The sequence below is a fragment of the Heterodontus francisci genome, chromosome 3 (genome assembly GCF_036365525.1).
Source record: "Heterodontus francisci isolate sHetFra1 chromosome 3, sHetFra1.hap1, whole genome shotgun sequence".
NCBI lineage: Eukaryota > Metazoa > Chordata > Chondrichthyes > Heterodontiformes > Heterodontidae > Heterodontus > Heterodontus francisci.
In genome coordinates this window covers 203,531,708-203,557,389 of record NC_090373.1, presented here as the reverse complement: position 1 = coordinate 203,557,389, position 25,682 = coordinate 203,531,708, and the positions used below count along the sequence as shown (strand labels likewise).

Sequence of the window (25,682 nt, the reverse complement as noted above, 5' to 3'; positions counted from 1 at the left end):
TTTAAAGAAGGGTCCCATCGTCGAATGGCAGAGGGGGCACTACAGAGCCTCACCGCCGCCGGGAAGATCAGGCCCGACATCCCAGCTTCAGGCTCCATGGCAGGCCACTGCTGCTCCAATCTTCTAGTCCCCACCCCACTTTGGAGCCTGAGATCGGGAGCAGAACAAAATTCAGCCTGCTATTACCTCCTCAAAAGATTCAATCAAGGTTAGTCAATAGGGCCTTCTCTTTACAAATCCATGCTGACTATCTTTGTCCAATCCGTATTTTCCTAAATAATACCTCAGCACTTTTTCCAATAATTTGTCATCCTTGGCTCTGTTGGCAACACTCTTGCCTCTGAATCAGAAGGTTGCGGGTTCTAGTCCCATTTCAGTACTTGAGCACAAAAATCTAGGCTGACACTTCAGTGCAGTACTGAGGAAGTGCTGCACTGCCGGAGGTGCTATTTTCCAGATGACGCCTTAAACTGAGGCCTCCCCTCCTGCCCTCTCAAGTGGAGGTAAAAGATCTCATGGCATTATTTCGAAGAAGAGCAGAGGAATGATCCCCTGTATTCTGGAAAATATTAATCCCTCAATCAACATTACAAAAAAACTAATTATCTGGTTATTATCACATTGCTGTGTATGAGAGCTTGCTGTGCATGATTTGGCTCCTGCATTTCCTACACTACAGCAGTGACTACGCTTCAAAAGTAGTTAATTGGCTGTAAAGTGCATTGAGACATCCATTGGTCATGAACGGTGCAATATAAATTATTTATTTGTTCTTCGGATGTCAGCATTGATGGCAAAAGCTAGCATTTATTGCCCATTTCTAGTTGCCCTTGAGAAGATGGTGGTGAGCCGCCTCTTGAACCACTGCAATCCATGTGATGTTGACATACCCACAGTGCTGATAGGGAAGGTGTTCCAGGATTTTTACTCAGCGATGGTGAAGGAATGGCTATATAGTTCCAAGTCCGAATGGTGTGTGACTTGGAACTTGCAGGTGATGGTGTTCCCATGCATCTGCTACCCTTGTCCTTCTAGATGGTAGAGGTTGTGGATTTGGAAGGTGCTGTTGAAGGATCCTCAGTAAGTTGCTGCAGTGCATCTTGTAGATGGTACACACTGCTGCCACTGTGCACTGATGGTGGAGGGTCACCAGGAGACTATAAATGTAAGTATTTCTTTCTTTTTGCTCTGCCTGTCTTATGCATTTTAGAGCAGGTGCCTGGGCGATCCTGGATACGTCTGCAGCAGAGACTGGAATGATCTGGAGGCAGAAGCATTGAGGGCAGTGGTGACTTTGACAGCGACTGGTGATGTGCGGCCACGAAACAGTAGGTCTTCTTCTTTGGGGCTGTAGATAGCTGCCATCACCTGACATGACAACCTAAACCTCCGGAGACATTGCTGATCAGTCATTTCAAGGAAACTGAACCTCTGCCTGTCAACCCTGTGTATGAGTAGTGCCTCCTGTAAACTGCACCTCTCTGCTCATCGCCTCTCTACTGCTCCTCTCTCTGCTAGTTACTTCTCTCCTGCTGCACTCCGCTGTCAGTTTTGCCAGTTTTAGCATGTCACCCACACCCAAATCCTGCAGATTACAATTCATCCCAACATTTCAAGTCAATAACCTTTCATCATAATTGGAAGATGTATGAGGAGAACTTCCTTTCAGCAAGTGCACAGCAAGGGAAAAGGATAAGGGGCAGGAATAAGTCTCAGACTCTTCCCTTCCTCGACTTCACTGTCTGAGGATAGTTTGTCCACTAATATCTGCTCTAAACTTCCCTCAGCTACCTTGACTACACCTCCTTCCACCCCACTTCCTTGAAGTACTCTATCCCATTATCTCAGTTTCTTCATCTCAGTTGTACCTGTTCCCCTTGTCTTCAACTTCCACCCCACATTCCTCCACATTCACTGAATCATCCTTCGCCATTTCTGCCATCTCCAGCATGATGCTGCCACCAAATACATCTTTCCTTCCCCTCACTTTTCAGCATTCTGAAGGGACTGTTGTCCCCATTAAACCATAGTCCACTCTTCAATTACACCCAACACCCCCTCCCCTTCACACACTTCGCATCTAAGTGTAGGAGATGCAACAACTGCTCTTTCACCTTCTCCTTTCTAACCATCCAAAACCTGACACACTCCTTGCAGGTTAAACAGCAATTTCCTTCAACTTCTTTTATTTATTTCAATTTAGTACACTGTATTTGCTGCTCAAGATGTGGTCTCCTCTATATTGGTGAGATCAAATGCAGATTGAGTGACCGCTTTATGAAATACATTGATTCAGTCTGCAAGGGTGACCCTGAGTTTCTGGTCACCTCTCATTTTCATTCTCCCTGTCACTCCCATGCTGACCTCTCTGTGCTCACTGTTCCAATGGAGCTCAACGTAAGCTCGGGGAACAGCACCTCATCTTTTGATTAAACACAGTAAAATGCGATCGACTTGCATCAGGCCAGCTCTGTGGCATCTTCCCACCTCTATGCGCTCCTCCAGAAGCAGGATCCCCGCAGCGACAACTACCTGCCCAGCGGGGCCGGGTAGCCAATTAGGGACCTGAATGGGGCAATTAGCCCCTATTGTGGAATTCAGTTGCAATATTTCCGACAGCACATGGGCCCCCTGCTGTGTCAGGAGCCCTGAAATTGAGTGGAGGTGGCTTCACAGCAGGAGTTCCTAGCCATGAACTATGTGAGGCCATTTCTTAAATTTAGGGGAGGCACTGACATATTGTTAATGTCACTGGACTAGTAATCCAGAGGCCCAGACTAATGTCTAATACTTAAAGTTTGAATCCCACCATGGCAGATAGCGAAATTTGAGTTCAATGAAGAAATTCGGAATTAAAATGCTAGCCGAATGGTGGACCATGAAACCATTGTCGATTGTTGTAAGAACCCTTCTGGTTCACAAACGTCCTTTAGGGGAGGAAATCTGCTGTCCTTACCTGTTCTGGCCGACATGTGACTCCAGACCCACAGCAATGTGGTTGACTCAAAATGCCCTGTGAAATGGCCAAGCAAGCCACGCAGTTGTATCAAACCACTACAAATTCTAAGAAAAGGAATGAAACCAGACAGACCACCCAGCGTTGCCCTAGGCACTGGAAGCGATAACAGCAAACCCAGCCCTGTCGACCCTCCATACTAACAGCTGGGGGCTTGTGCCAAAATTGGGAGAGCCGTCCCACAGACTAGTCAAGGAGCAGCCTGCGAAAGTCATACACAAGGAATCATGCCTTACAGACAATGTCCAAGACACCATCATTACCATCCCTGGGTATGTCCTGTCCTACTGGCAGGACAGACCCAGAAGAGGTGGTGATGCAGTGGTAGACAGTCAGGAGGGAATTGCCCTGGGAGTCCTCAACATTGACTCCGGACCTGATGAAGTCTCATGGCATCAGGTCAAACATGGACAAGGAAACCTCCTACTGATTATCACCGACCAACTCCCTCGGCTGATGAATCAACGCTTCTCCATGTTGAACACCGAATAGAAGAAGCACTGAGGGTGGCAAGGGCACAGAATGTACTCTGGGTGGGGGAGTTCAATGTCCATCACCAAGAGTGGCTTGGTAGCACCACTACTGAACAAGCTGGCCCAGTCCTAAGGACACAGCTGCTGTACCGGATGTGTGGCAAGTGGTGAGGGAAGGAACAAGAGTGAAAAATATATTTGACCTTGTCCTCAACAATCTGCTTGTCGCAGATGCATCTGCCCATGACAGTATTGGTAGGGGTGACCACCACACACTCCTTGTGGAGTCGAAGTCCCGTCTTCACATTGAGGATACCACGAGCGTGTTGGCACTACCACCGTGCTAAATGGGATTGATTTCAAACGGATCTAGCAATTCAAAACTGGGCATCCATGAGGCGCTGTGTGACATCAGCAGCAGCGTAATTGCATTCACCCAGATCTGTAAGCTCATGGCCCAGCATATCTCCCACTCTACCATTACCATCAAGCCGGGGGATCAAACCTGGTTCAATGAAGAGTGTAGGAGGGCATTCCAGGAGCAGCACCAGGCATACCTCAAAATGAGGTGTCAACCTGGTGAAGCTACAACCCAGGACTACTTGCATACCAAACAACGGAAGCAGCATGCGATGGACAGACCTAAGCGATCCCACAACCAACAGATCAGATCTAAGCTCTGCAGTCCTGCCACATCTAGTCATGAATGGTAGTGAGCAATTAAAAAACTAACAGAAGGAGGAGGCTCCAGAGATATCCCCATCCTTAACGATGCGGGAGCCCAGCACATCAGTGCAAAAGACAAGGCTGAAGCATTTGCATCCATCTTCAGCCAGAAGTGCTGAGTGAATGATCCATCTTGGTCTCCTTCTGAGGTCCCCAGCATCGCAGATACCAGTCTTCAGCCAATCCAATTCACTCCAAATGATATCAAAAAATAATTGAAGATACTGCAAAGCCTTTGGGCCCTGTCAACGTTCCGGCAATCGTACTGAAGACCTGTGCTGCAGAACTAGCCGCGCTCCTAGCCAAACTGTTCCAACACTGGCATCTACCCGACACTGTGGAAAATTGCCCAGGTATGTCCTGTCCACAAAAAGCACAAAAAGCAACTCACTCAAGAGGTGAGATGAGAGTGACTGCCCTTGACATTAAGGCAGCATTTGACCGAGAATGGCATCAAGGAGCCCTAGCAAAAATGAGGTCAATGGGAATCAAGGGGAAAACCCTTCGCTGGCTGGAGTCATACCTAGCGCAAAGGAAGATGGTTGTGGTTGTTGGAGGTCAATTATCTGAGCTCCAGGACATCACTGCAGGAGTTCCTCAGGGTAGTGTCCGAGGCCCAACCATCTTCAGCTGCTTCATCAATGACCTTCTGTCAATCATAAGGTCAGAAGTGGGGATGTTCGCTGATGATTGCACAACGTTCAGCACCATTCGCGACTCCTCAGATACTGAAGCAGCCTTAGTCCAGATGCAGCAAGACCTGGACAATATCCAGGTTTGGGCTGATAAGTGGCAAGTAACATTCGTGCCACACAAGTGCCAGGCAATGACCATCTCAAACAAGAGAGAATCTAACCATCTCCCCTTGATGTTCAATGGCATTACCATCGCTGAATCCCCGACTGTCAACATCCTGAGGGGTTACCATTGACCAGAAACTGAACTGGACCAGCCACACAAATGCTGTCATTATGAGCAGATCAGAGGCTGGGAATTCTGCACCGAGTAACTCACCTTCTTTCTCTCCAATGCCTGTCCACCATCTATAAGGCACAAGTCAGGAGTGTGGTGGAATACTCACCACTTGCCTGGATGAGTGCAGCTGCAACAACACTCAAGAAGCTCGATGCCATTCAGGATAAAGTGGCCCACTTGATTGTCACCCCATCCACTACCTTCAACATTCACTCCCTTCATCACCAATGCACAGTGGCAGCAGTGTGTACCATCTACAAGATGCACTACAGCAACTCACCAAGGCTCCTTCAACAGCACCTTACAAACCTGCGACCTCTACCACCCAGAAGGACAAGGGCAGCAGATTCATGGGAACACCACAACCTGCAAGTTCCTCGCCAAGCCACACATCATCCTGATTTGGAACTATATCGCCGTTCCTTCACTGTCACTGAGTCAAAATCCTGGAAGTCCCTTCCTAACATCACTGTGGGTGTACCTACACTCCAAGGACTGCTGTGGTTCAAGAAGGCAGTTCACCACCACCTTCTCAAGGGCAGTTAGCGATGGACAATAAAATACTGGCCTAGCCAGAGACATCCACATCCCATGAACAAGTAAAAAAAATGTTGCTGGCACTATATCACATTATTCGAGTCTCCCTAAACAGAAGGAATGCCTTTGCAGCCACTTCAAGGAGACTAACGTCTCTTCTGATGTGTCTCTTGCTGCAATGGCAGCCGCTGCACTCCTACTGAAGGCACTTCATGGCCTGTTTCTGATCCCTCAGCCCCACCCACATCATGAAGATTCCTACCAATGGGCTGACATTGGAACTCGGTCGTCGTCCTGAATTGGATGGGACTCCTGGAATCGCAATCTTAATTTGTCACCTCTGAGAAGATTGCATCCAATGTCCCGGCATGCCTACTTCCAAGATCCCAACCCAAAATTGATGCCAACACTGGGATCATGACGCACCCGAAAAATAGAGCCAGGTTTCTATCTATCCTATTTGTTCCCGTTACTATCTTGCAAACTTTGCTCAACCCACCTTCGAAATCTAAGGAATACAACCCTTGTTTGTCTAATCTCTCCTAACATATTAATGCTTCAAGTCCAGGTATCATTCTGGTGCACATCATCTATGCTGCACTCCCTTCAAGGCCAACGTATCCTTTCGAAGGTGTAGTACCCAAAATTGCTTACAGTACTCCAGTTGTGGTCTAACCAGGACTTTCTATCGCACAAGCCTGACTTTTACCCTCCGTATTCTAGTCCTCAAGATATGAATGCCAGCAATCCATTAGCCTTTTTGATTATTTTCTATACCTGTTCATGACATTTTATTGATCTATGTACTTGGGCCCCTGAGTTTGGGTCTTCACTGTTCCTAGCTTTTCATCATTTAATAAATCCCCTGTTCTATCCCTTTTAAGCACAAAGTGATTGACCTCACATTTGCTTACATTGAAATCCATGAGCTACAGTTCTTCCCATTTACTCCATCTAATAAAATCTTCTTGTAATTTCATGCTTCCATCCGCACTGCTTACTTTGTGTCATCAGTAAATTTGGATATATGGCTTTCCATCCCATCATCTATGCAGTTGCTAAATACAGTGAATAGTTGAGGCCCTGATCCAGATCCTTGTGGGCCACCACTAGTCAATTTCCTAACCAGGTCAATAATTTGCCTTCAATTTCATGAGCTTTCATGAACTAACAGTCACTTTTGAGGGACTTTATCAAATGTCTTCTGTAAGTCCATATAAATAACATCCAAATCATCATTTGGTAGTACAGAACTTGAGTATTGCTGAAAATAAAGATATTATGTCGAAGCTTTTTGTCTTGCACTCATCAGGACAATCCACAAGAATAGCAATGTAAGGGAAAACAACAAACTTATACTGGTTGAGAAGAGAGTGCTGATTGGTTGGCAAGTGAAAACTGATTGGTAGAGGCATTGCCATGGAGAATGCACCAGTTAATGGTGACTGACAGTTAACTGCCAATCTTCATTTGCCGGTGTGAAGCTAGGTATATAGGCCATACGTCCCAAAGACTAGCGGATCGTATCAAACAACATGTCCCTTCTGCTGTTCGCAATGGGCGAGGTATAGGCTGTACCCAACGTGTTTGCAAAACTCAAAACACAATGTCCAACATAAGATGTGATTCCGCGACTGGACAACATTTGCTAAATAATTTTCAGTGTGCTTAGAATTTCGCTGACGACCAAGGTAGGATTGCCAGTGGAGCTCGCAGTGTGGTGCATTTTCGTGTACAGGAAGCTACATGTATTTATACACAGGCCCTGTTTTTTGCAGACAGAAAGAATATATACAAACATTGCGCCTATTTCAGCTAAGCAAAATAAGTGACAGCCATTCGCTGGTTCATTCCTCAGGGCAATGCCTTGACCAATCAGAGTCAAGCTGTCTGGTTTAAATTTCGAACAAAGCTTGGCAGTAAGTTCCTGTCAACAGGTGTTAGGCTAACTGGTCTAGAATTCCCTGGTTTTTCTCCATCGTGTTTCTTAAATAGCAGAGTGACATGTGCAATTTTCCAATCTAAAGGAATAATTCCTGAATCAAGAGAACTTTGGAAGATTATAGTTGGGGCATTTGCAGTGTCCTCACCTACTTCGTTTAATACCCTGGAATGAAAACCATCTGATCCTGGGAATCTGACACTCTTTATTGCCATTATTTTCTTCGTTACTGTTAGTTTGCTTACATTAGGTTTGGTGAATCCCTGTCCCTTATTCAGTATCGATTTCCTTGGGATGTTTTGTATGCTCACCTCTTCCTCTACTGCAAAGTAATTATTCAACGTGCCTGCTATTTCCTTATTTTCATAGACAATATGATCATTAACAATTTTCAAGGGGTGTACGTTGCTCCTGACGACCCTCTTTTTTCTATTATAACTGCAAAGATTTTCTTGTATTGATTTTGATATCCCTTGCAAGTTGATATTCTACTTGCTTTTTGTAGCCCTTACTATTTGTTTTGTCACTCAATAGTGATGTGCATACAGGTCACAGTGTCATCATAGCACAGAAGGAGGCCATTCAGCCCATTGTGTCCATGCCAGCTCTCTTTAGACCAATGCAGTCAATCCCATTCCTCTACTTTATTCTGTAGCTCTCAAGTGCCCAACCAATTTCCTTTCGAAATCATTAATCGTCTCTGCTTCCCCCACCCTCATAGGCAGTGATTTCCAGGTCATTACCACTTGCTGCATAAAAATGTTCTTCCTCACATCCCCCCTGCATCTCTTGCCCAAGGCTCCTTCAACAACACCTTCCAAACCCGCGACCTCTACCACCTAGAAGGACAAGGGCAGCAGATGCATGGGAACACCACCACCTGCATGTTCCCCTCCAAGCCACACACTATCCTAACTTGGAACTATATCACCCTGTTCCTTCGCTGTCGCTGGGTCAAAATCCTGGAACTCCCTTCCTAACGGCACTGTGGGTGTACCTGCTCCAAATGGACTGCAGCGGTTCAAGAAGGCAGCTCACCACCACCTTCTCAAGGGCAATTAGGGATGGGCAATAAATGCTGGCTGAGCCAACGACACCCATGTCCCACGAACGAATAAAAAAAACCTTAAATCTGTGTTCCTTAGCCCTTGTGGCATCAGCTAATGAGAACAGTTTTTCTTTGTCTACATCATCTAAACCTCTCATAATCTTGTACACCTCTTTCAAATCTCCCCACAATCTCCTTTGCTGCAAGGAGAGTAACTCCAACTTCTCCAACTTAACAGTGCAGTTAAAATACCTCATCCCTGAAACTATTCTGGTAAATCTCCTCTGCACCATCTCCAGGACACTCACAACCTTCCTAAAGTGTGGCAATCAAAACTGGACTCAATACTCTGGTTGGGGCTTAATCAGAGCTTTATAAAGCTTCAGCATAACTTCCCTGCTTTTGTATTCACTACTTCTATTTATAAAGCCCTAAATCTCATATGCTTTATGAACTACTCTCTCATTACATTCTGCCACCTTCAAGGATCTATGTACATGAACCCCAAGGTCCCTCTGATCCTCTATGACTCTATGACTCTATAACTGTGCCATTAGGTCTATATTGCTCCTTCCATCAAAATGCATCACCTCACATTTACTAGAGTTTTTTGAGGATGTAACTGGTAGGGTAGATAAAGGGAAGCCAGAAGACGCAGTATACTTGGATTTCCAAAAGCATTCAATAACAATCACAGAATTGTTACAGCACAGAAGGAGGCCATTTGGCCCATCATGTCCACACCAGCTCTCTGAAAGAGCAACTCCCTCAGATCCATTCCCTGCCTTCTCCCCGTAACCCAGCACATTCTTCATTTTCGTATAACTGTCTAATTCCCTTTTGAATGCTTCAGTTGAACCTGCATCCACCATGTTCTCAGGCACTGCATTCCAGACCTTAACCACTCGCTGTGTGACAATGTTTTTCCTCATGTCACTTTTGCTTCTTTTACCAAATACTTTAAATCTGTGCCTTCTCGTTCTCGATCGCTTCACGAGTGGGAATAGTGTCTCTCTGTCTACTTTGTCCAGACCCCTCATGCTTTTGAATACCTCTATCAAATCACCTCTCAACCTTCTCTTCTCCAAGGAAAACAGTCCTAACTTCTCCAATCTATCTTCATAACTGAAATTCCTCATCCCTGGAACCATTCTCGTGAATCTTTTCTGCACTCTCTCTAGTGCCTTCACATCTTTCCTCAAGTGCAGCACCCAGAATTGGACACAATACTCCATCTGAGGCCAAACTAGTGTATTATACAAGTTCAACATAACTCCCTTGCTCTTGTACTCTATGCCCCTATTAATAAAGCCCATGATACTGTATGCTTTATTAACTGCTCTCTCAACCTGTCCTGCCATCTTCAATGACTTATGCACACATACTTCTAGGTCCCTCTGCTGCTGCAGCCCCTTTAGAATGGTACCCTTTATACCATATTGTCTCTCCATATTCTTCCGGAACTTCTTCTGCCATCTGTCTGCACATTCCACCAACTTGTCTATGTCCTTTTGAAGGTCTACACTATCCTCCTCACAGTTCACAATGCTTCCAAGTTTCATATCATCTGCAAACTTTGAAATTGTGCCCTGTGCACCAAGATCTAGGTCATTAATATATATCAGGAAAAACTAGGCTCCCAACACTGATCCCTGGGGAACTCCACTGCAAACCTTCCTCCAGCCCGAAAAACATTCATTAACCACTACTCATTGTTTCCTGTCACTCAGCCAATTTCATACCCATGTTGCTGCCATCCCTTTTATTCCATCAAGTCTGTTGTGTGGCACTGTATCAAATGCCTTTTGAAAGTCCATGTACCCCACGTCAATAGCATTGCCCTCATCAACCGTCTCTGTTACCTCCTCAAAAAACTCCAACAAGTTAGTTAAACATGATTTTCGTTTAAGAAATCCTTGCTGTCGTTCCTTAATTAACTTGCATTTGTTGATGTGACTATTGATTTTGTCCCGAATTATATTTTCTAGAAATTTTCCCACCACTGAAGTTAAACTGACTGGACTGTAGTTACTGGGCTTATCTTTACACCCTTTTTTGAACAAGGGTGTGACGTTTGCAATTCTCCAGTCCTCTGGCACCACCCCCGAGTCTAAGGAAGACTGAAAAATTACAGCCTGGACTTTTACGATTTCCACCCTTAATTCCCTCAGTATCCTTGGATGCATCTCATCTGGTCCTGGTGTTTTATACACTTTAAGTACAGACAGTGTTATGGCACGACCGCTCAAGACAATGCCACCAATCAAAATATTTGATTCTGATTGCAGTTGGAGCAACGCACTGTCAATTCAGTCCCACCACTCCAGGGTTTTAAACGAAGTAGGTGAGGGCATTGCAAATGCCCTAACTATAATCATACATATCATACATATCTTTAAGCTTTCCCAAATCAAAGAAAGCAGCAGCTGAACTGAAACACTCCAGTAACCCCTGAATGAGGTGAACCAAACCAGGTATCTTTAGATATCAACAATTTAAATGCTTATTAAAAAAACTAAAAAATCTTAAATACTACTAAGATAAACCAATATCTCAAGACCTTATAACTTATTTAAAAACCTAACTCACACATTTGCATACATATACACAAACCAACAGTATTTTTGTTGTTTAATTAGCTGCCCGAGAAAATAGAAATAACAATAAAGTCTTTGCAGATTTAAATTCCTGACGGAATGGAATCTTTCAATGCAGAAACAATCCAAGGTTTCTTGAAGTCTTCGCAGTTGTCCGATGGGAAAAAAACAAGTTCTTCAATGACAGGAAATTCAGCGGTCCAGTTCAGCAGTTGAAGTTTTACTCTTTTTCCAGCGATGCCCACAGCAGATCAATGATTTACTCTTTTTTTTAAGGAATTAATCTGGCTTGACTTTTTAGAACCCCGAGAGATAAATAAACAAATTGACTTCTCTTCCTTCAGTTTTATTTTGAGAGCTTTCCTTTCAGGTGTGAGCATGCAGCTGTGTCTGTCTGTCTCTGAAAAAAACTTTTTTTTGCCAACCAGTTTCAAAGTCAAATGGCAACATTGTATGTCCTGTTCTCCCTCTCTGTGTGGTTGATTCCAGGCAACCAAGATGCACTTTCACTCAGTAATTTATGAAGCTGGCTGCCTTAAAGAAGTACTGATCTTTTGCTGCCTTAAAGATGCACTACGATATTTCCCAAGGAGATATAAAAACAGGATCATGACAACAGCCCATCTAATACTTCTTGTTTATCAATTTTAAACCCCTCTAGTGTCTGACTTATCTCCTCTTTCAACATTGCCTGGGTTTCATCTTCTTCCTTGGTAAAGACAGATGTAAAATATTCATTTAATACCTCAGCTATGTCCTCTGCCTCTGTGTGTAAATCCCCTTTCTGGTCCCTAATCGTCCCCACTCCTCCTTTTACCATAATTTTACTATTTATATGCCTATAGAAAGCTTTGTGATTTCCTTTCATGCGAGCTACCAGTCTCTTTTCATGCTTTCTCTTTGTTTCTCTTATTTGCTTTTTCACTTCCCCTCTGGACCTTCCATATTCAGCCGGGTTCTCAATAGTATTTTCTGCCTGGTATCTGTCATAAGCACACTTTTCCTTCTTTATCTTAATCTCTACCTCTTTTGACATCCAGGGAGCTATGGATTTGTTTGCTCTATGTTTCCCCTTCGAGGGAACATACCTTGACTGTGCCCGAGCTATCTCTTCTTTGAAGGTAGCCCATTGTTCATCTACCGATTTTCCTGCCAGCTTTTGACTCCAATTTATTCGCCCCAGTTCCATTCTTACCTCATTGAAGTTGGCCTTCCTCCAGTTAATTATTCTTATCCTGGATTGCTCTTTGTCCTTTTCCATAGTCAGCCTAAACCTTATGATACAATGATCACAATCCCCTAAATGCTCTCTTACTGATACTTGATCCACTTGGCCCACCTCATTCCCAAGAACCAGGTCTAGCAGTGCCTTCTTTCCAGTTGGACAAGCAACATATTGTTGTAGAAAATTTTCCTGAATACACTCTAGGAACTCTTGCCCCTCACTGCCCTTTATTATCCCAGTCTATGCTTGAATAATTAAAGTCCCCCCATTATAACTATCCGATATCTTTTGCACCTCTCTGGAATTTCCTTGCAAATTTATTCCTCCACGTCCTTCCCACTAGCTGGTGGCCTATGGACAACACCGAGCAATCTAACTGCACCTTTTTTGTTCCTTAGCTCTAGCTAAATTGATTCTGTCCTCGACCCCCTGGGAATTCTTTTTCTCCAGCACTGCACTGCTGTCCTTTATCAATACCGCCACCCTTCCCCCTTTTTTCCCTTTGCTATCTTTCCTGAACACCTTGTATCCAGGAATGTTTAACACCCAGTCCTGCCCTTCTGTTGTAGCCACAACATCATATTTCCACATGACATTCTGCACCTATACCTCACCAGTCTTATTAACCACACTCCATGCATTCACATACATGCACATTAACCCTGATTCAGACTTTATTGCTTTCTCCCTTACTCCGACCCCACCTAATAACATATTATACCCTACTCTTGTGCTATCTATCCCCCCCCCCCGCCGCCCCCCCCCAGGTATTCTGTACACCTTGGTATTCCTTGATAATAATTGCTCCTGGTTTCCATACCCCAGACAAGTTACCAGTTTTGTTTCCCTCCAATCTGAACTCCCTCTCAGGTTCCCAGCCCCCTGACAATTTAGTTTGAACTCTCTCCAACAGCACTAGCAAATCACTCTGTGAGGATATTCGTCCCAGTCCTGCTAAGATGCAACCTGTCCATCTTGTACAGGTCCCACCTGCCCCAGAACCAGTCCCAATGTCTCAGACATCTGATGCCCTCCATCCTACACCAGTTCTCCTATTCCTATGCTCACTTGCACGTGGGACTAGGAGTAATCCTTAGATTACTGCTTTTGAGGTCCTGCTTTTTAATCTCCTTCCTAGCTCCCTAAAATCTGCTTTCAGGACCTCATTCCCCCTTCTTACCTATGTCATTGATACCAATGTGGACCATGACCTCTGGCTGTTCACCCTCCCCAGAAGAATGTCCTGCAGCCTCTCACTGACATCCCTGGCACCAGGGAGGCAACACACCATCCTGGAGTCACGTTTACTGCCGCAGAGAGGCCTGTCTGTTCTCCTTAGTAATGAATCCCCTATCACTATGCTCTTCCACTCCTCTTCCTCCACTTCTGTGCAGCTGAGCCAACTGTGGTGCCTCAAACTTGGCTCTGACTGCACTCTTCTGACGAACCATCGCCCTCATCATATCCAAAATGGAAAACCGATTATTGAGTGAGATCATATCAGGGGACTCCTGCACTACCTGCCTGATTGTCTGAGACTGTCTGGTGGTCATCCATTCCCCATTTGCCTGCGTGCTCCGAACCTGTGTTATGACCACCTCCCTAAACATGCTATCCACGTAGTCCTGTGCCTTGCGGATGCAGAACAGTGACTCCAGCCGCTGCTGAAGTTCTGAAACTCTGAGCTCAAGCTTCTGCAGCCAGTGACACTTCCTCCAGATGTGTTTGTCAACGACACGTAGTGCATGCATGACTTCCCACATGCCACAGGCTGTTCATTTCATTCGGCAGAGCTGCTCTGCCATACCTTAATTTTACAGGCTATTTATTATAAGTAGAAAAGCTTACCAGGCACTCACCAAACAGCTTCTTCCACTGCAAGAACCAAATACTGGAGGGTTAGAAAAGTAGAAAATAAAGTAGATCCCTGTTAGTCCCTGCCTAAGACTGTAAGAAACTTACTTTTCTTTCTTAACCCTACTTTACTTTCTTAACCCTACGTTATCCAGAGGGTAACTCCCAGGTAAATGCTAACTGCAGACCAGACTTTTATGAAGATAACAACACTTAAAATCCCGACTCACCAAACTTGAATGCAATTTGCACACTGTAAGGTGCTGTACAAAAGGATAAATTAAATATAAGGGCTCGTGAAGTTGGAGGCAATATATTAACATGGATGGAAGATTGGTTAATGGACAGGAAGCAGACAGTAGGGATAAACAAGACATTTTCAAGTTGGCATGCTGGAAATAGTGGAGTGGCACGAGATTTACAATCTATAATAATGACTTCAATAAAGAGATTGAGAGTACCGTGTCTAAGTTCACTAACAATGCAAAGTTAGGTGGGAATATAAGCTGTGAAGAGAACATGAAGAGGTATAGACAGGTTAAGTGAGTGGGCAACAAGGTGGCAGATGGAGTATAATGTGGGGAATTGTGAGGTTATTCACCTCGGTAGTAAGAATAGAAAAGCAGAATATTTTTAAATGTTTGGAACTTTAAAAAAAAAAGTTGATATTCACAGAACCTTCGGTGCATTCAAATAAGTGTTAGGAATGCTGGGACTTGTCACATGATTATCTTTTAAAAAGTGTAATTTTTGACTCCAGAAGGTCACGTGACCTCACCTCCGCTCTGCGAAAGGTTACCAGGGCAACAGAGAGCACAGATCAATGACTTTCTTCTGAAAAACAGAGACTGCAGGGTTAATACCTGAAGAACAATGGTTTTGCCCTCCCAGACTTTCAGGCCATAAAATAGGGAGTCAGTAATTCGGAAGATGTAAACATACCAGGCAGCTGTTAGCACCTGGGAATAATGGGAAGGCCCAAGTGGCTTTGTGAAACCAGGATTCTGCATTTTGGAGCAGGACAATAAGCTATTGACTCCTGAGTCCAGATAAATTCAACACTTTCTGAAGCCAAGCAAGTTGTAAGAGAAAAAGCCAACAGTTGTGGCCTCAAGGCAGGCTGTAGGAGAAGAAACCAGCAGCTGTGGCCTGTTACAGTAAAAAGGCTGCAAAGACTTGAAACTGTTTTGAAAGTCGAAGATTGTGGAGAAGTAGAAGACCAGCAGGATTACAAGGAAACGCCTCATTCACGACTTCCAGGTTGGAAGTGCTCAGATAGGTGAGCGAAGAGAACATTAATTTTTGAAATAGTCTGGGAGATCCGACCCATTACAATTGGGAGGAGTTTGGGACTTTTAGCCACGAAGGATTTCTTCATCAAAAAGGACTGTGCAACATTTAAGTGTGGTGTGAACTTTCCAAATACTTTGAACAAGAAAATAACTTGCTTTGTAATTTTCAGTATCTACTTGCAAAGTACTACTTAGTTAATGGGGATTTCTATTACTTTAGTTGTTATAATAGAAGTCTTAAAAAGTGAAATCTAGTTGTGTAGTTCTGTAAATTGGTTTGGCGTTCATGTCTCATATTTTTCACATTAACGATCTTACTGAGGTCAGAACGCAAGGAACACAGGAAGTTAGCATGCAAGTTTTTTTTAAATTCATTCATGGGATGTGGGCATCACTGGCCAGGCCAGCATTTATTGCCCATCCCTAATTGCCCTTGAGAACGTGGTGGTGAGCTACCTTCTTGAACCGCTGCAGTCCATTTGGGTACCCACAGTGCTGTTAGGAAGGGAGTTCCAGGATTTTGACCCAGTGACGGTGAAGAAACGGCGATATAGTTCCAGTCAGGATGGTGTGTGACTTGGAGGGGAACTTGCAGGTGGTGGTGTTCCCATGTATTTGCTGCTCTTGTCCTTCTAGTTGGTAGAGGTCGCGGGTTTGGAAGGTGCTGCCTAAGGAGCCTTGGTGCATTGCTGCAGTGCATCTTGGAGATGGTACACACTGCTGCGACTGTGCGTCGGTGGTGGAGGGAGTGAATGTTTGTAGATGGTGTGCCAATCAAGCGGGCTGCTTTGTCCTGGATGGTGTCGAGCTTCTTGAGTGTTGTTGGACCTGCACCCATCCACTTGCCACTTATCAGCCCAAGCCTGGATATTGTCCAGGTCTTGCTGCATTTCTGCATGGACTGCTTCACTATCTGAGCAGTCACGAATGGGGCTGAACATTGTGCAATCATCAGCGAACATCCCCACTTCTGACCTTATGATTGAAGGAAGGTCATTGATGAAACAGTTGAAGATGGTTGGGCCTAGGACACTACCCTGAGGAACTCCTGCAGTGATGTCCTGGAGCTGAGATAATTGACCTCCAACAACCACAACCATCTTCCTTTGCGCTAGGTATGATTCTAGCCAGCGAAGGGTTTTCCCCTTGATTCCCATTGACCTCAGTTTTGCTCGGGCTCCTTGATGCCATACTCGGTCAAATGCTGCCTTAATGTCAAGGGCAGTCACTCTCATCTCACCTCTTGAGTTCAGCTCTTTTGTCCATGTTTGAACCAAGGTTTGAGGTCAGGACCTGAGTGGCCCTGGCGGAACCCAAACTGGGCGTCACTGAGCAGGTTGTTGCTAAGCAAGTGCTACTTGATGGCACTGTTGACGACACCTTCTATCACTTTACTGATGATTGAGAGTAGGCTGATGGGCAGTAATTGGCCGGGTTGGACTTGTCCTGCTTTTTATGTACAGGACATACTTGGGCAATTTTCCACATTGCAGGGTAGATGCCAGTGTTGTAGCTGTACTGGAACAGCTTGGCTCGGGGCGCGGCAAGTTCTGGAGCACAGGTCTTCAGTACTGTTGCCGGACTATTGTCCGGGCCCATAGGTTCGCAGCATCCAGTGCCTTCAGTCGTTTCTTGATATCACGCGGAGTGAATTGAATTGGCTGAAGTCTGGCATCTGTGATGCTGGGGACTTCAGGAGGAGGCCGAGATGAATCATCAACTCGGCACTACTGGCTGCAGATTGTTGCAAATGCTTCAGCCTTATCTTTCGCACTGATGTGCTGGGCTCCCCCATCATTGAGGATGGGGATATTTGTGGAGCCACCTCCTCCAGTTAGTTGTTTAATTGTCCACCACCATTCATGGCTGGATGTGGCAGGACTGCAGAGCTTCGATCTGATCCGTTTGTTATGGGATCGTTTAGCTCTGTCTATCGCATGCTGCTTACGCAGTTTGGCACGCAGATAGACCTGTCTTGTAGCTTCACCAGGTTGACACCTCATTTTAAGGTACGCCTCGTGCTGCTCCTGGCATGCCCTCCTGCACTCTTCATTGAACCAGGGTTGGTCTCCTGGCTTGATGGTAATGGTAGAGTGGGGGATATGCTGGGCCATGAGGTCACAGATTGTGGTTGAGTACAATTCTGCTGCTGCTGATGGCCCACAGCTCCTCATGGATGCCCAGTTTTGCATTGCTAGATCTGTTCGAAATCTATCCCATTTAGCACGGTGATAGTGCCACACAACACGATGGACGGTATCGTCAATGTGAAGGCAGTACTTCGTCTCCACAAGGACTGTGCGGTGGTCACTCCTACCAATACAGTCATGGACAGAAGCATCTGTGGCAGGCAGATTGGTGAGGACGAGGTCAAGTATGTTTTTTCCCCGTGTTGATTCCCCCACCACCTGCCACTGACCCAGTCTAGCATCTCTGTCCTTAAGGACTCGGCCCGCTCGGTCAGTAGTCGTGCTACCGAGCCACTCTTGGTGATGGACATTGAAGTCCCCCATCCAGAGTATATTTTGTGCCCTTGCCACCCTCAGTGCTTCCTCCAAGTGGTGTTCAACATGGAGGAGTCCTTCCCTAAAGGACATTCGTGAACCAGATGGGTTTTTACAACAATCGACAATGGTTTCATTGTCATCATTAGACTAGCTTTTAATTCCAGATTTATTAATTAAATTCAAATTCCACCTTCTGCTGTGGTGGGATTCAAATCCATGTCCGCAGAGAAATACCCTGGGTCTCTGGGTTACTAGTCCAGTGATAATACCACTACGCCACCGCCTACCCTATAGCAAGCATTCGTAAGGCAAATGGCATGTTGGCCTTTATTACAAGGGGTCTGGAGTATAGAATAAAGAGGTTTTGCTCCAATTATATCGGGTTTTGGTGAGACCCCTGTGTGCAGTTTTGCGCTCCTTATCTGAGGAAGGATATATTTGCTTTGGAGGCTGTACAATGAAGGTTCACTAGATTTTTTATTGGGATTTGTGTTGTTCTATGATGAGAAACTGAGTAAATTGGGCCTATACTCTCTGGAGTTTAGAAGAATGAGAGGTGATCTCATTGAAATGCACAAGATTCTGAAGGGACTTGAGATGGTACACACTGAGAGGTACCCCTTGGCTGGAGAATCTAGAACACCAGGGCACAGCCTCAAGATAAGGGGTTGATCATTTAGGACTGAGATGAGGGGAAATTTTTTCACTCAGAGGATTGTGAATCTTTGGAATTGTCTACCTGAGAAGGGTTGTGAATGTTCCTTCATTGAATAAATTCAAGATTAATATTGATAGATTTTTGATCTCTCAGAAAATCAAGGGATATGGGGAGCAGGCAGGAAAGTGGAGTTCAGGCTGAAGATCAGCCATGATCTTTTGAATAGCGAAACTGCTGCTATTTCTTATGTTCTTATGTTCTTAGATGGAAAGAAAAAGTAAAAACAGATGAAAAAATTGAAATTTTACATTTTTAAAATCTTTAACAATAACTGACTACTTGCAGGCACAAGATTAAACATTTCGAATCGTTCCCATTCTGGTCTGGAGAGGTTGATTGACATTACATTAATAATTATCACCTGACTAAAAAGTTACTCATGTTCTTAATTTCCATACTTAATTACCATACTTAACTTTCTGTGGCCACTTCTACACTAGTGGCCTCGGATGAGGTGGAGGCAGCCTGCTCACTTTTCTTGGCTTGCAGTTGAGATGCACGTGGTGATCGTCCTCGTGGTGGAGGTGCCATTGAAGGCAGCTCCAGAGGCTGCCGCAACCGCATCAATACAGGTTCAGTCTCTGTCACTGGGCCCTGCTATATATATACTCCCTCAGTCAGCGGAACCAAGGTGGCCGCTAATGATGATGATCACGCCCCTCTGTAAGCGGTGGCACCCACATCCTCCTCAGTAAATGCCTCAGCCCTTGGATAGCACATCAGGTGGCTCGAGAGGATCTCCAATTGGACGCATCTGACATCCCCTCCAATCATCTCTGTGCCATCATAGTGTGGCTTGCATCCTGTCAGCATCAATGTGCAGTTCCTGCATGGACTCTGAGCGCTGCCACGTATGACTCTGCATGAGGTTGGCCACTATCTCAATGGAGGTGACATGCCTCCATTCTCAGCCCATGATCATGCCTCAGGAAACTCATGTGGGAGCACATGTGTTGCTGCTTGTCTAATTCGAGCCTCCTTTCCTATAACTCCTCAGGCCCTGCATCTATGCCCAGCTGTGGAGGGCTGTGGCTGTCCTCCAATCTCTGAGGGGGACTACCCACAGCTGTCTCTGCCTCTGTCACCTTCTCCTGCACACTCATGATGTGCTCATCACCCAGTGCCACCCTAATCTAACCATGTGCAAGGGCCCACCTATGTGACTGCATCTGAGCTGTTGGAGGGTGCACTTGTAAGATGTGACAGTGCTTGGTCTGAGTTCTGCTTTGACAGTGCGAGGCCCAGTGATGATACAGGAATCAATCTTTGTCCCTCGACGTCCCAACCTATGGGAGACACAAGAAGCGATCATGCCTTTGACAGCAGAAGCCTGTGCAGTGCTGAGGCTTCCAATTCAGCTGAGTCTTTAGAATGCTGTCAAATGGGCTGGAGCACCACACATCCCCTTAATGTATACATTCCAGTTTCTATTCAATCTCTCCACCAGAGATGGCCATCTTGCCTTCCCCAACTTGCTTGTGGTCAGCAACCCTGGCGATCTCTTGGTGCCGTCTTCCATTGTGGTGACGAAGTGAAAGAAGGGAAGCCCTCCTCCTCTCTGGGCTCTTTCATGGATATTCTGAGCCTGTTTCTCCTGAAAGGTCAAAAATGAAAGAGAGATAAGGTTCTGCTGGCCTCTATGGACAATGCCAATGGCTCATTGACATAAGAAGCTGCATGTATCAGCGTTGGCAAGCTTTCAACAGCACTATGGTTCTGAGCCTTGCTGAGGAGTCAGTAAGTGAGTTGGTAAGCTGTTGTGTCTGCTGGAGGTTGAATACCCAGAGGCCTGTCCTGAGGGTTTGGTGTTGCACTGACCTTGCCAGAGTGAATAAGGTCACTGAACCTCTTCCTAAACTGGAACTAGTTCCTTCCGACCACACTCCTTCTGCTAACGGTCTCCACCACCTCGATCCAAGCCTGCTTCGTTTGGGATGATGGCCTTCTCTTCAAATCCTCTGGAAAGAGGACCTCCCTCTTCTTGCTCACTGCCTCATGTAGGACCTACAGGTTGATATCCGTAAAGTGAAGGGCAGCCGTGTCCTGGGTTCCAGCCCTCTGCCTTTCCTGCCACATATGTAATCCAGCAAATAAATCTCTGAAATGGCAGCCACAGTAATGGCTGCTGTAGTTGATTTAAATCAGACCTGCTCTCTTTCAGATCTGCCTCCGTTCTCACCCCACGCCCACTACTTGGCCGCCCAACCCGCCCGTCAGTCAACTAACAGTCTGCCCCATACAAATCGAGGGTTGTGACTGCTTCCTCCTGAAAAAAGTCCCAATATCTGTTTCCTGACCTCAGAAGGAAAATCAAGGAGCAACACTTTTGCTGTATGGAGGAGTGAAAACCTGTAGATGTGAGTGCAGCATAATGAATGACATGCATGATACCCTTCAAGTGGTCACAAATGAGCTGAACCCTGAGGGATTGAAATTCCTCGCAATTGATGAACAGTCCTGGCTGATCTGAGGATGCTTTGATTACCACATATGTGCGTTAGTGACTCCCTGCATCTTTGGGAATTCAGCCACTGCAAAGAAACAGACAGCTGTTTGTGTCTGACTGGCCTCATCAGTGAAATGTGGACCTAAGTGGCAGCCTTGGCAAACAAGGCATCTGTGACCTGGGAGATGCAATTGTGGGAAGCAGATTGTGAGATCCTGGAGATGTCTTCAGCAAATCCCTGGAAGGAGCCTGACAATGGATAGTCTTTAAATAAATATGACATACTTTACGGCAATTATACATTCCTTCAAGGCACAAAAAATATAAAAACAGACTGTAAAAGCTTCTACAGGTACGTAAAAAGGAAGCGTTTGGCTAAGACAAATGTGGGTCGATTACAGGCAGTGTCAGGGAGAATTAATAATAGGGAATAGAGAAATGACAGAGAAGCTAAATGATTACTTTGTGTCTGTCTTCACGGAGGAAGATACAGGAAATCTCTCAGAATTAGAGATCCAAGGGATTAGAGGGAATGAAGAATTGAAGGAAATAGTATTGGTAAGAAGGTTGTATTGGAGAAATTAATGGGGCTGAAGGTTGATAAGTCCCCAGGACCTGATATTCTACATCCCAGAGTGTTGAAAGAGGTAGCTATGGAGATAGTGGATGCATTGGTGATCATCTTCCAAAATTCTATAGATTCTGGAATGGTTCCTGCAGATTGGAAGGTAGCAAACGTCACCCCACTATTTAAGAAGGGAGGGAGAGAGAAAACAGGGAAATACAGACCTGTTAGCCTTACCGCAGTAGTAGGGAAAATGCTCGAATCTATTCTAAAGGATGTGATAAATGGACACTTGGATAATAATGACCTGATTGGACATAGTCAATGTGGATTTATGAATGGGAAATCATGTTTGACGAATCTGTTGGAGTTTTTTGAAGATTTTACAAACAGAGTTGATAAAAGGGAGTCAGTGGACATAGTAGACTTGGTCTTTCAGAAGGCTTTTGATAAAGTCCCCCACAGGAGCAAAATTAAAGCACATGGGATAGGAGGTAGAATACTGGCATGGATTTAGGCGTGGTTAACAGTCAGGAAGCAGAGTAGGAATTAACGGGTCATTCTCGTGTTGGCAGGCTGGAGGTAGTGGGGTACCGCAAGGATCAGTTCTTGGGCCCCAGCTGTTCACAATATTTATCAATGATTTGAATGTGGGGACCAAATGTAATATTTCTAAGTTTGCAGATGACACAAAATTTGCTGGGAACGTGTGTTGTGAGGAAGATGCAAAGTGGCTTCAACAGGATTTGGACATACTTAGTGAGTGGGCAAGAACGTGGCAGATGGAATATAATGTGGAAAAATGTGAGGTTACCCATTTTGGTAGGAGGAATAAATGTGAAGACTCTGAATTTTGTTTGTTTTTTAAAAAAAATTAATGCCATTATTGCAAACAATCCATATTTGGAATTGTTTTTGAACTTTGATTTGCACCCTTCATGAGAATTTCTTAAATGGTAAGAGATTAGAAAGTGTAAATGTACAAAGGGACCTGGGTCTCCTCGTCAATAAGTCATTGAAAGCTAACATGCAGAAGCAGCAAGCAATTAAGAAGGCTAATGGTATGTTAGCCTTTATCACAAGATGATTTGAGTGCAGGAGTAGTGAAGACTTGCTTCAATTGTAAAGAACCTTGGTGGGTACTGTGGTGTACTGTGTGCAGTTTTGGTCCCCTTACCTTTGGAGGGATATTATTTCCAAAGAGTGAGTGCAACGTTCCCGGGACGGCAGGACTGTCCCTATGAAGAGAGATTGGGGAAACTGTACCTGTATTCTCGAGAGTTTCAAAGAATGAGAGGTGATTCATTGAAACCTACACAATGCTGAAGGGATAGACAGGGTAGATGCAGTTAAAATGTTTCCCCTGGTTGAGGAGTCTAGAACCAGGGGACACAATTTCAAAAAACGGGGTAAGTCACTTAGGACGGAGATGCGGGGAAATGTCTTTACTCAGAGGGCTGTGCACAGTCATTGAGTCCGTTTAAAGTAGAGATTGACAAGTTTCTAAAGACCAATGCCATAAAGGGATATGTGGATAGTGTGGAAAAAACGGCACTGAAGTAGATGATCAGCCATGATCGTATTGCATAGCGGAGCAGGCTCGATGGGCTGAATGGCCCACTCCTGTTCCTGTGTTCTTATGTTCCTATGGATTCCCTTAAAGATTTGTGAACAGAAACCCTCAGGTCTCTCTGTTTCTGCATCCCCTTTATATTTTATCACTTTATTTATATTCTCTTTCCCCATTTTTACCCATTTCTGCAGACGACACAAAACTGGGTGGGAGGATGAGTTGTGAGGAGGATGCAGAGAGGCTTCAGGGTGATTTGGACAAGTTGAGTGAGTGGGCTAATGCATGGCAGATGCAGTATAATGTGGATAAATGTGAGATTATCTACTTTGGTAGCAAAAACAGGAAGGCAGATTATTATCTGAACAGCTATAAAGTGAGAGAGGGGAATATGCAGTGAGACCTGGGTGTTCTCGTACACCAGTTGCTGAAGGTAAGCATGCAGGTGCAACAGGCAGTAAAAAAGGCAAATGGTATATTGGCCTTCATAGCGAGAGGATTCGAGTACAGGAGCAGGGATGTCTTGCTGCAATTATACAGAGCCTTGGTGAGGCCACACCTGGAATATTGTGTGCAGTTTTGGTCTCCTTATCTGAGGAAGGATGTTCTTGCTATAGAGGGAGTGCAGCAAAGGTTTACCAGACTGATTCCTGGGATGGTGGGACTAATGTATGAGGAGAGATTGAGTTGGTTAGGATTCTATTTGCTGGAGTTCAGAAGAGTGAGGGGGGATCTCATAGAAACCTATAAATTTTTGAAATGGTGATTTATTCTGTCCCAGGTTATTTTCTTCCCCTTAAATCATGGCCATTGTCTTCAAAAGTTTCTCCATCATAGACATTGACTTGGAGAAGATGGTGAAGGAGGCAAATACTGCAGATGCTGGAAATCTGAAATAAAAATAGGAAGTGCTGGAAATATTCAGCAGGACAGGCAGCATCTGTGGAGAGAGGAGCAGAGTTAATGTTTCAGGCCTGTGTCCTTTCATCAGAACTTTCATCAATCTATTTGTATCTCCTGTCTGTATTTCACCACATTTTACTTGACAGACTGCGGCCTGAATTTGCCCCTCTCCCCTCACTATTCTGAAAGTTTCTGTGTTTTTGCTTACAGGCTTGGTTAAACAAACGTATTCCTTGGGAGGCTGAGATTCTACAAGACTTGTATAACAAAGCATTTGAGGATAGTTTTGAGTACATGAGATTAAACCTCCATCCAGTAATGGAGCTGCTGGAGTGTAACTACATCATGCAGGTTGGAAACCTCTCTACTGTAAAGACAGCTTTGTGTGTAAATTTGTTTTTAAACATCACAGTCTCCTCCAGTACCATTTCTGCCCCATCAGCAAGGCAGATTCACTGGAGATGGGATCACAGTGCTATACAGTCAGGGTGTGGTCCTGGGAGTCCTCAACATTGACTCTGGACCCCGTTAACTTACATGGCTTCAGGTCAAGCATACACAAATAAGCCTTCTACTGATTATGTATTTTCGTATGTTCATATGTATGTTACCAGCTCAGCTGATGGATTAGTACTTAGCCATGTTAAAGACCATTTGAACCAAGCACTGAATGTAACAGGTGGACAAAATATATTCTGGGCAGGAGACATCAATGTCCATTGCCATGATTGGCTCGCTAGTACCTCCACTGACCAAGTTAGATGAGTCCTAAAGGACTCACCAATCTGCCTGTGTAGAACGTGTCTGTGCATGACTGTGTTGTTAGGAATGGCCACTGCACAGGCATCATGGAGGCCAAGTTCCATCTTTACATTGAGAACACCTTCTATTGTTTCATGTTACACAACCACTGTGTGAAGTGGGATAGATTCAGAGCAGGTCTAGCAGCTCAAAACTGAGAATCTATGAGGCACAGTGGGGTGAACAACAGTATCAGGATTGAATACTGCTATAATTTATAACATTGTGGGCTGGCATATTCCATCAAGCCAGTGAACTAATCCTAGTTCAAGCAAGACAGTAGAAGATATGTGAGAGCAACACCAGGCATATCTCAAACTTTCTGGTGAAGCTACAACACAGGACTATATGCATGCTGAACAGCAGAAGCAGCATAGTATAGCAATCCCACAACCAATGGATCAGATAAGAGCTGAGAAACCCTACTACATGCAGTTGTGAATGGTGTGGACAATTAAGCAACTAATGTGAATAGGAGCATCCATAA

The 25,682-nt window shown here is 44.8% G+C and overlaps 1 protein-coding gene across 1 annotated transcript in view; it reads left to right on the top strand.

Annotated features, from left to right (window-relative positions):
* LOC137367180 (dynein axonemal heavy chain 8-like) overlaps window positions 1–25,682 on the top strand; it is a 2,531,605-nt gene that overhangs the window by 1,460,833 nt on the left and 1,045,090 nt on the right. Inside the window, exon 124 of the mRNA XM_068028616.1 lies at window positions 24,605–24,745. Within this exon, the coding sequence (XP_067884717.1) occupies window positions 24,605–24,745 (141 nt within the window). The remainder of the gene's footprint in view (window positions 1–24,604; window positions 24,746–25,682) is intronic.